The sequence below is a fragment of the Mustela lutreola genome, chromosome 9 (genome assembly GCF_030435805.1).
Source record: "Mustela lutreola isolate mMusLut2 chromosome 9, mMusLut2.pri, whole genome shotgun sequence".
Lineage (NCBI taxonomy): Eukaryota > Metazoa > Chordata > Mammalia > Carnivora > Mustelidae > Mustela > Mustela lutreola.
Window position 1 is genome coordinate 30,836,611 of NC_081298.1, and position 12,014 is coordinate 30,848,624.

The window sequence follows — 12,014 nt, forward strand, 5'->3', positions numbered from 1 at the left end:
CCAGGTCAGGATCCCTGCTTAGCAGGGGGCCTGCTTCTCCCTTGCCCTCTGCCTGCCGTTCCATCTGCCTGTGCTCTCTCTGTTGAATAAACTCTTTAAAAAAAAAAAAAAGGACTTAAGATTTCTGTTTTCCATCCCATTCAGGGCATGGAAAGTACTGTGTTCTGAAGTCTGTGAATGAATTCTTTTCTGTGTGGTTAGCAATTTGACATGTAGTTAGGCTCATGGGTTTCTGTAATTTTAGGATTTGCTTTTCTTCATCCTTTCAGATTTAGGTTTTGAGCATGTTGAACATTTGTACAGTTTAAAAATCAAACCACAGAGAGAGATACCAGAAGAGTCTCACTCCTACCCCATCCCTTCCATCCCATTCTCAGCTACTTCCTACAGGTAACCATTTTCCTTCCTTCGTAATTATCCTTGTTCCCATGCCTGCACTCACACTTTTTTGCCACTTGTTTTTTCCTGCATATCCTGGAACTTACTCTCTACCACTACAGAGATCGCCCCCATTTCTTCTCAGGGCTGCATGGACTATAGTGTGTGATGCACAAACAGCAGCCAGTCTCCTGCTGCTGAGTTGTTAAATATTTTGCCATTACAAATGATATAGCAATAAACAACTTTGGGGCACTGTTTTGCATGTATGGGAGTGTATCTTCAGTGTAAATTTCTGTAAGTGGGATTGCTAGATCAAATGGTAAATGCATATATACTCTAGATATTGTAAAATTCTTTATAAGGGTTGAACTATTTTCACTCCTGACAGCAATGTATAAAATGTTCTTCTACAGTCTTGCCATCAGAGTGGCTCATTGAAATTTTTATTTTTTGTGAATCTACCAAAGGTGAGAAGTGGTATCTGAGAGTAGCTTTAGTTTAATTATTATAAATTGACAATCTTACATATGGAGAAGAACTTTTCTATGATCTATTCATGTCTTCTGCTTTTTCTGCCTACATAATTTTTGGAACCTTTTTAAAATATGTTCACTTGTAGCTGGTGAAACCATTCTGGAAAACAGAATGGAGGTTCCTCAAAAAGTTGAAAACAGAGCCACCCTACGACTCAGCAATCACGCAACTGGGTATTTACCCTAAAGATACAAATGTAGTGATCCAAAGGGGCACATGCACCTGAATGTTTATAGCAGCAATGTCCACAATAGCCAAACTATGGAAAGAACCTAGATGTCCATCAACAGATTACTGGATAAAGATGTGGTATACATACATACATATATACACAAACGCATACGTGTGCACACCCCCCCCACACAATGGAATACTATGCAGTCATCAAAACCCCCCAAAATTGCAACGCCATGGATGGAACTAGAGGGTATTATGCTAAGAGAAATAAGTCAATCAGAGAAAGACAATTATATGATCTCTCTGATAGGAGGATTTTGAGATGCGGTGGGGGGGTTGTAGGGGTAGGGAGGGAAAAAATTGAAACAAGATGGGATCAGGAGGGAGACAAACCGTAAGAGAATCTTAATCTCAGGAAACAAACTGAGGTTGCTGGAGGGGAGTGGGGTAGGAGGGATAGGGTGGCTGGGTGATGGACACTGGGGAGAGTATGTGCTATGGTGAGTGCTATGAATTATGTAAGACTGATGATTCACAGACAAGTAATATATTATACGTTAATTTTTTTTAAAAAAGTACACTTGTGGTAAGCACTGGGTGATGTATGGAATTGTTGAATCACTGTCTTATATACAAGAAACTAACATAACACTATGTTAACTACATTGAAATTTAAAATTTTTTAAATATTTTTTAAAATGGAAGAAATAAATAAAAATATATTCTTTCATTCTTAAAATACTTGGACTTTTAAGAGTCCTTTTTGTATTAGAGATTTGGACTTTATCTGTGATACATTAGAAATACTTTCCCAGTTTGTCATTTTTATGGTATATTTTTACAATGTAAAGTTTAAAATTTTTTATATTTAATGTTATCAAATTTGTTATCCTTTTGTTTTTGGGGTTTGAGTCCTAGTTTAAAAGTCTTTCCCTACTTCTAGGTTATGTAGGATTTAACCCTTGTTTTATTCTAATACTTATATAGTTCCATGATTCTTGCATTTGGATCTCTAATCCATTCTGGATTGACTAAATAAAACAAAACAAAACAAAACCTCCTCACTAAAGACAAGTGTTATCTTTTCTGTTTTTCACCCCCAAGTATAATATTTTCTCTTCAAGTATGTGCTGTTCTTGTTTTACAGGCAAATGCTAAAATTAGATGAACGCTCCAGTCAGCACTTCCAGTCACAGAGTCCTGGAGATCCTCAGTGGAAGCAGCCAACTCGCTTCCCTCCCAAGCCACAGCTCACAGCCGGGGCTTTGTCCAGACAGAGCACAGGAATTCATGAGGGCTAGCTGGATATGATTTTGATAACCTCCTTGTCAAGTGTAACAGTATCAACTACTTCCAGTCAAGACTTTGTTAGCCTAAAACACTTTCGTGGATAACTGAATTTGATAACCCCACATGTACTAAGTCTCCTAGCCCCGGGAGCATCAGAAACGCTCACAGAGAAACAGCATGTCAAATGAAGGGGAAATATCCTGGAAAAGCCAGTGTTGAAGGAGCTAAACCTGAGTAGGCTCAGTGGAGAGGTGGCGGGTGCTCAGGCCGCACGAGGAGTGGATGACGTACCCTAACCATTTTCTGATGGCCTGAGACAGATTCAGGGCCCCACCCTGGCCAGGGGACGCTGTCAGTGTGGCTGAGGAGTGCACGCAACCACCTACCACATGGACCAAGGACATGATGCTCAGCCAGACAGCCTAGCCCTTGCCCCCCTGCACCCCGCCACCTCACCTGCACCCGCCTGCCTCCTTCCCTTCCAGAAGGCCCACTAAAATAATGAGAGCAAACAGGCAGGTGTGGACAGGTTCCAGGCATTATCTCATTTGATGCTAACAATTTCACCATTATTAATTACCACTTTACAGATGAGGGAAGACAGCTTTCAGAGAACAGGCAGCTTGTCCAAAGTCACAAGGCTGGAAAACAGTGGAACAGGAATGATGCCTGCTCTGACGCCAAAGCTCTCCAATACAGCTGGTTGGGGGCTGAGGCAAAGCTAATGACCTCAAAAGTCATTAGCTCCAAGTTCTCACTGGCTCCCAATTCTATAACCTCCTACCCAAAATTTGAGTTAAATGGACTTTTTTTTTTTTTTTTTTTTTTTAAGTTAGGGGAAAACCTTGCGATCTGCTACTATATGCCTGCTTCATGTGACAGAATATGAAAGACTCTCACCCTCATGGTTATTCTGGCAAACATGGCTCACCCTGAATCAACAGTGCTTCTGGCCCCATCCCGCAGGTTACAACAGAGAAGGGCAATTGTCGAAAAAAATCAAATACCACCCTGAGGACACAGTCAGACAAATTCAAACCACTGGACTCAACAAGACATCTGGCCTGGGTGCTTTATGGAGGCAAAACTATGGAGGAAAGATGTGGGACAGCCTATTATTCAGAGACCAAAGAGATACACTAAACAAATGTCCACATGACCTAGACTGCATCCAGATTCAGGAAGGTGGAGAGGACAGTAGGGAAGATATTTTAGGGACCTCCTGGGAAATTAACAGCCTGCATGTTAGATTGTATAGCAGAACAACAGTGCTCTCAGATGTGGTAAGTCATCCAGTGGGACCCTCAGTCCCACAAGTTTTTATGGGTCAGCTGGCACGGAAGCCACTTTACTTTCAAGGGGTTCAAAAAACTGCACGTATACCCCAAGTACATATAGGGAAACAGAATGCAGGAGACTTCCCAATCTCCCCCATCCCCAATCTAATCACTGCTTCCCTCCACCCTTGCAAGTTTTATGAACAGTTAAGAGTTCAGAGCCCTCAGGGCCGCCTGGGTGGTGTTCAGTAGTTAAGTGCTGCCTTCGGCTCAGGTCATGATCCCAGGGTTCTGGGATTGAACTCCACACCAGGCTCCCGCTCAGCGGGAAAGCCTGCTTCTCCCTCTCCCTCTGACCCTGTTTGTATTATACTCCCTCTCTTGCGCTCTCTGTCAAATAAATAAATAAAATCTTAAAAAAAGAGATTTCAGAGCCCCAGACCTGAGAGTTGGAGGTATCCTTCAGCCACCCCGTACTCAGTGAGCACACATCACGTACAGGCCCCAAGAACTCAGGAAGGTGAGAGAGAGGGGAGCGCCCTCTTCAGGACAGACAATCTGCTTAGAAAACAGGCTGCTGCACCAGCTACTAGGATGCTCTTGGCCCAATCCCTACCATTTCTCAGCAAAGAAAGGCTGGGCCTGCCTGTGGCAGGCCTGTGGTGAACTGGAGGGGCTCCTCTGGGAAGGGGCCAGCCCACCTGCAGTCTAGTCTTTTGTGAGAGAGCTTAGAGGGAGGTTTTGCCCAGGCAAAAGACTGAGGTAACCCCCAAACAAAGCACCTGCCACACTTCAGGAAAGATGGTGTGGGGGGGCAGGGTTCCCGGATCCTCCTTCACCCCTAGTTCTGCACTGACACCTGGAGTGAGGGGTGAGGACTCTGGAAAGCTCAGAGCTGTACAGAGACTTGGCCTCTATTTTAAGAGGTGGCAGCAGCCAAAGTGATACAGTAGCTGAGTCCTCCCTGAAGCCAGGGAGGCAACACTGCTGCCAGCTGGCTAGCATTGGGGGGTGGGGGGAGAGGGGGAGGCGCAGGGGAATCGGAACAAACTTGCCCCAATCTCTCAGGATTTCAAAGCTTTGCATTAATTCTTGGAACAAGGCTCAGGAGTTCCCGGGACTGACATCACAAACGAACCAAAATGAGAACTGTTAAAACCTCAGTTGAGGGAACTCAGCAATGAAGACGTTGTTGAAAGCAGAGTGCAGGGGGTAAAGGTCAATGGGCAGGAGCAAGAAGGAAAAGGCAAGGTGGGGAGGAGGGAGGCGGCGGCACAGCAGCCTTGGCAGAATGGCTATCCCCAGCAGGCTGAGGCTCTGGGCAGCACGAAAGCCACAGGAATCATGGGGCATCAGGGACTGAGACCCACAACGACCACCATTTCCAAACCATCATGGTCCCCAGAGGAAAGGAAAGCACTTGGTGCAGAGGGAGGTGTGCAGGGAAGGGAGGAGGGTCTGCAGCACACATGGTGTGGCCTCGGCCAGCCCCGCCCGTGACCCGCCCCCAAGGAGCCTTCACTTGGCAGCATCCTGAAGCTGGCGCTTGGGACTTACACAAAGACACACACTGGCTTCACCTCCACCGGTTCCTGAGCAATTCTCAGGAATAAAACAGGTTTCCAGGAATAGTGTGCCACTCTCCACCTGGGTGCCTGTGTGAAGTGAGGAGGAGGGACAACCTGGTCATAGCCCACAGCTCAGGGACACTGACACTTTCCTCCATCTTCGGCTCTAAACCCAGCTTTCTCAAAGTGAAGGGCCCGTGCCCACTGCACACGGTACAAGAGAGCACTGGGCACTCAGCACAAGGCAGGGGGATGGGGGAGTGTAGGCAAAACCCCGTACAGAACTCAGACACTTCGTGGTCTGACAATAGGTCCTAGATACCATGCAAGCTGAACATGAAACTTTTTTCCCTCTGCGGCTCTAAGCCTAAGGAAATGGGCACTAAACTACAAACACACGCATACACAGACCACCTACAATCCTTACAGCTGGGACACGGAGAATAAAGCCTGCTCCCAACACCAGCAGCCCCCCTCCCACACTGTCCCACCCTTGCCATCCCCGCAACCCCAACGGCTTTATCTATTTCTTTGATCCTGTGGTGATCCGGAAGTAAATACGTGAGTCTGTTAAAATGATCCTTCACGGCCTATAGTGAGCATCCAGCAGAACTGTAAGATCTTCCAAGGACTCATTCTCTATCAAGTCTCAGATGGACTTTAGGAAGCTTGTAATAATCTATTTGCACAATAATGGCAAAATGTCACCTACAGGCCAACTTCAGAAGAGACACCTCTCCTTTTCACAAAAGGAAATAGAGCTGGGGAGGTCATCTGCTCCAAATCAGAGGGCTGAGCAGGTCCCTCTAACCTCCTGTCCTTGCTGCACTCCCCCATGTGTGACGGGAAAAGAAACCATTATTTGCCACCTGCCTTCAGCTAATGCTTTACACCAAGTACTGTAGGTTCTGACGGCCCACAGGATTACAGTTCATCATTAAAATGTCCAACAAGAGGGTGCCTGGGTGGCTCAGTGGGTTAAGCCTCTGCCTTCGGCTCGGGTCATGATCTCAGGGTCCTGGGATGGAGCCCCGCATTGGGCTCTCTGCTCAGCAGGGAGTCTGCTTCCCTCTCTCTCTCTCTGCCTGCCTCTCTGCCTACTATGATCTCTGTCAGATAAATAAATAAAATCTTTAAAATAAAATAAAATATCCAACACCCTGATTTTTTTTTAAAGTAGATCAATTACCTTTATTAGTTGCAATCCTGTTAGTTTTCCTTAGAACAGTAATACTTCACTTTTAGTGTTACTCATCCATTAAAGCAGCATCACCGCACTGCCAAATTAACCACACACAATTAAACACCTGACACGTGCATCCCACCTTTATCTGGGTCAGCGCCAGCTGCATGGCCTTGGGGAGCCTCTGGAACAGACCCTGGGAGGCCCCTCCTCCACCCCATCCTGAGGAGGAGCCGGGTGGAGCCGGGTATCTCAGTACCATGGACGGCTCCTCCCGCTGAGGTCCTAGGCCTGCCTTGCTCCGCTGGAAACATGGGAGGAGGGGCTGTGTAGGGGTGGCAGGGGGATATGTGGCCACTGTTTGGATTTCTGCTCTTCTCTCACTCAACCTACAGGAAATGGGCCAAGGGCATAGGAAGTGGTTCCACTGGAGAGGGGAGCCCTGCCCCTTGGGGCCCAGAGGAAGAAGGGAAAGAGCAGGGATTAGAGAAGTCAGTTCTCTAGTGGGAGGGGTGAAGGGTGGGGAGATGCAGAGGAGATAGAACACTTGAATATATAGGTGCAGCAAACAAACCTCAGAGGTGGTGACCAGCCAGGCAGGAAGGGGGAAACACCCCTCACCATCTCAGTTCACCTGTGCTCAGCAGGCCCTCAAATATACAGTGGACAAACACTGAAACGAATGTATCAATAACAGCTTAAGGCTTTGCAGAGTTGGAATCCACAGCACTAGCAGGAAGGATCCCAGGCAGGAAAACAGTGCTGCTAGCACAGAGAAGGAGAGCAAGAGTTAACCCAGTGCAAGAAGGGCCAGAAGCCTGAGGGGGTGACACTGGGGGGTGGGTTGCTCCCTCAATTCTCCCCAGACCCAAAGGCAGCTGATTCAAATTCATCCAATCATATTCTTTAATAATCAACACACACCAAGGCACACCCATGTTTTTCTTTCCACTTTAGGATCAAAAGCAGAAATGGACTTCCAGAACGCAGGCTACAGCTGAACTCATCATTCAACCCTGAAAAACACACACGTACACACACTCTGTCTCCATCTGTCTCTCCCCACTGGCCCCTGGCTAGCTCCACACAGGGACCCTGAAACCTCTAACATTTTCCTTCCTATTTCCCCTCCAGAATCCTTGCATGAATCCCACTGTCTTTCTCCTAGATATCCCTGGTCCCCTGAATCTGGCCCATCACCCTCTCCATACTACATCCAAGTAATGTCTTTCGAGGCACAGCCCCAGTAGGCAAGTGCCCCGCCAGTGGAGCCCAAGCAAGCTCTCTTGTCCCGCTGAGAGAACACCCAAGCATCAGAGACTGGCCCACAGCCTGGCCTCTGGTCAAGGGGGAGGCCTCATCAGGCTGACTTCCTGACTTTGCCCCTGCCCTGCCCAGGATGGAAGTTCCTTCAACCCTCCTGGGCCAGGAGCCCACTGAGTCATCAAGACCCATCTCACATGCTATCACCTCTCCTAGGACTCTCCCTTCAAATCCCCAAAGGTGCAGGTGGCTGTCCCATAAGCCTCATAGCACACGCTCATCTCAACAATTCGCACAGCTGGGTCCAGGCACCCGGGGCCTCCCACACAGACTGTTCGCTGCCTATCTGCTGGAACAGGTCAGTACTTTACTCCTCTTTTTTCCCACGTTAAGAGTATGGACACCACCACACTGTGACAGCCACAGAAAATCCACATCCCAAGACGAAACCACATGAAAGCACCTCAACACACGTTGTCCTGCCCCAGTTGCACACATTCACTAACACGGTTGGCAGACGGAGACCCACCTCCCAATCTATAGCTAGGCACACAGCCACACCACAGTGAGGATGGGACCCACGGCTTCCCACACCTCCCAAGGACATGGGTGGGGCTTCCCCGACACAACGCTCCCACCATGAAACCGAGCAAAGAAAGCCACACTCACCACGCCTCTTGGGCACAGGGTGCAGACAGGCACTTAGTGCACACACAAATGTTTGCATGCGCACATCTACTGCAGCTCTACAGGCTGGGTCCCCAAGCGATCCCAGCAGGTATTTCAAAGCCCTCTCCTGTTCCTTCTCAGCTCAGCTGCTAGGGGGTGGGTGCATAGACCCAAGCTGTTCTGTTTAGGTCTCTTGTGCCCCAAGATGGGTAAGGGGTAAGGGGGTCCTGAATGGGTGCCCTCCCATCTCTTTGCCCTCACCCAAAGGGCCCCCCACTTCTGTCTCACCAGCAGGCAACTGTGCCTGCGGCTGCCAGGCTCAACTGCCAGCCAGGACTAGCCTCCTTGGCATAAGACCAGGGCAGAGCTGCATACTGCATATTTTACTACACTAAAGACATATGCTTCCACTCTTCTGATCAATCAGCAATCTTCACTCTTCAGATCAACTAGCAATCTCAACTGTAAGCACTGCCCAGTTTTACAGATGGTTTGTGCAACGAGTTCCCCAAGGAGTCAGCTGTTTAGAAAAAGAACAATCCCCAGCCACCCTGCCAAAGAACCAATGGCCTGTATAGAAGGTAAGGCTCCCGAGTCAGTCAACAAAAGCTTTTTAATACACTCTGGATTTGAAATACAGAACCTCGAATGCTTTCTCAAAGGACTGAAAGATGCTCCCAACCAAATTTATCTACCTGGCTCTAAGAAAATAACTCAAGTCCTCCTTGGAATGCCCAGAACACATCCCTTCCCTCTCACAGGTCAATGACACCCTGCCCCTCCCCTCACAGGTCCTCTAAGGAGACCATCCTCCTGGGGTAAGAGAGGTGCTCAGAGTGGTGGATATAGGCAGGCTTTCAGGGGCTGGGGTTGGACAACTCCAAGAGCTGGACACCCCCACAGCCTTCTATCCATCCACAGACCTGCCAGGAAGCTGCCCTATCCCTTCCCAGGACGCAGCCTGCAAGGCCAATCAGAACACCTTAACTCTGCTCACAGCCCTTCCCATATTTCTCCTGTCCCCAGGTAAGGGCAACCCTCGGGAGGTCCCTGAGGGTTCAGACTCCTCAGAATACAGTTCATGAGTCTCAAGCTGCTTTCTGTAGCTTCTTGTTCTTGTTCCCCCAGCAGAGAAGGCAAAGCCCTCCTCAGGCTGTCTCTGACAGAGCAGGGGACAGAACTCCCGAGTGTAATCTGCTGCCCTTCCAGTGGGGACAGAGGGTCCTGCTGCAGCAGGCTCCAGGCCGAGAGCAGAGCCGGGGGCAAAGGAGGAGGCTGAACTGTGATGAGGGTGGAAGAGCAGAGAGCAGAGGAATGAGCGGCCCGCACAAGGAGGCAGGCAAGGACGGTTCTTTTCCTTCCCGTGCCGGCTCCATACCCATTTGAGCTGGGGGCTGGGGATGCAAGGTGAACCAGCCAGAGCCCTGGTACCGAGGGGAGCACAATCCCATGGGAAAAGACACGAAAACAAAAAAGGACAGAGTGGACTAAGAGCCACATCAGAAGACTGTACACGAGATGCATGTGTGGGGATTCAGAGGAGGCAACAACAGAAGCCTTGGGGACACAAGCGTGCTTCACAGAGGGGGAGGGACAAGCCGGGAGGATAAGCAGGGTTTACTGGTTGCTGGGGAGCACAAGCATAGGAGGAGAAACAGGGGGCTCAGGGAGGAGCTCAGCCCAAAGCAAGTGCAGGGCTCAGAGGCCAGCCCACGGCAGGGTGGTGGGACAGAGAGCAAGGGAGAAGCCTATGGGGTGGGAGTGGTCAGACTTTGAAGGGGGAGTGGGGCTACAACCTGGCAGGCAGCCCAGGGGAAGATGCAACGGGAGCAAGATGGGCAGGGGGGGCACAGAGTGGAGAGCAGAGCCACCCTGGAGGCAGGGAAACCAGTGGGCACGAGCAGAGCAGTTAAGTCTGAACTAAAGGAAGGGGGACAGGAAGGGGATCCTGGAGAGAATGAGACTTGCCCACTGGGGACCCAGAAGGAGAGGAGAGTGAGTCTGAGTCTCCAGCTTGCCCACCTGGGGAAGAGAGGCTGGGCCCTCCACCAAGAAAAGAAACACGGGGGTGGGGGTTGGAGGGTTGACCGTGGCCACTAGGATGCCCCCCACCCTGCCAGCTCCAGCTAGTCCTTCCAAGCAGCCCTGAGTGAGTGGCCTCACTCCATGCCTCAGGGGGCTTCAGCACCCCAATTCAACACCCCAATCTCACCTGCATCCAAACGTTGTCTGCAGCAAGGTTGTGATTCCCACGCAGAAGAAAATGGTCCCGATGAGCTGGCTGGTGGCCCACTGGTCGTAGCCCACGCACATGGCGTCGGCCAGCAGAAAGGGCACGGCGATGGTGCCACTGAAGCACGTCAGGTAGTGCTGTGGGCGACAGGAGGGGTTGGGGAGAGAGGAGCGCTTCCTCGTGTTTCTGTCCGATCCTATCCGAACCGGAGTCCCGGCTGTTTGTGAACAACAGCCCACAGGAAGACTCTCTGGTGTTCAGGGTACATATGCCTACCCTGTAGCACATCCTCTCCGTTCTTTAGCGCTTCACCTTCCTGGCAGTTTCCTGTCTATGGCTCGCCTGAGCCCGGCCTGCACAGGTGAGGTTTATTTACAGAACTCTGACTGGGAACACCTGCTTTGTTCAAATGCTTTTTTAGCATCAGTTACTAAGATCTGAGATCCCTTTCCTCTAATCTGTTGACACAAATTGTGTTGCATGGAACTATTCTTAAAACAAGCCCTCAGCAGTCATGCTAGGTTTTTCTTCTCGGGTGTGATTTGCCAATATTTCACGTGGCATTCTATATATATTCTTGAGATCATCCGTCTTCCTTTTATTTATTTATTTTTTCTTAAATTCTCTCCAGTCTGTAGGTTAAAGTTACTCAAGCGTCTACGCACAGGGTGTTTCCCATCTTTTTCTAGGGCCTGGCATTGTTTGACTACCATCGGGAAAGGGTTATGGGTGTGTGGGAGCTGTGGGAACCCTCCAGAAAGTGCCCATCCCCCATTCCTCCTTTGGGACCTAGCCCCCGCTTTTGGCCCCTGGTGGGACATTCCGGGCACTCGCTGCTCACCTCCCTTCCTCCCAGAGGTCTGTCTATTCAGGTCCCTCTTCTGATCTGCAAACTTCCTACTTCCCTTCCCAAGTTTCCCGTCTCTGCTCTCATTTGCCAGAATGGGTTGCCTAACGCCCGACACTCCACTATGCAACACTGTGAGGTGTTCCGGACGGGGAACAGAACGTTCCTGTCTGGGACTTTGCAGAGCTGCTCATAAGCTTAAGAGCACTGCAGATCGTCAAGAAAGGCATGACACATGCAAGGTTTCCTGATCCTATAAGACCAGGGAAAACTTCTAAAGACATATGTAATATAAACATTTCCAAAAGTGAGTTTCGTGAATCTGATTCAGGATACTCAGCCCAAGCTAAAGACAACTTAGCTCCTTTGGCTGTGACTCCTCCTTTACTAGACACCTTTCAGTCCAGGTAACCAGCTGCTTTGGTGCCCGTGTGGGAGGTGGGGACAGAGGTGCTGAGGGCGCTGGGAACCAGACCAAAGCATCAGATGTCTGCAGAGACTTCCCCTCCTCCAAGTGACTACACGTGTCTGGGGTGCATTGGGACCGATTTTTCTCAGCATCTGAAATACCTCAGGTGGAACAACCCATTCC

General features: G+C 49.5%; 1 protein-coding gene across 9 annotated transcripts in view; it reads right to left on the reverse strand.

The window, feature by feature from the left end:
- SLC23A2 (solute carrier family 23 member 2) overlaps nt 1-12,014 on the reverse strand; it is a 130,898-nt gene that overhangs the window by 35,701 nt on the left and 83,183 nt on the right. For all 9 annotated transcript variants that reach the window (XM_059133879.1, XM_059133874.1, XM_059133880.1 and 6 more), the window contains one exon: nt 10,555-10,712. In XM_059133879.1, the coding sequence (XP_058989862.1) occupies nt 10,555-10,712 (158 nt within the window). The remainder of the gene's footprint in view (nt 1-10,554; nt 10,713-12,014) is intronic.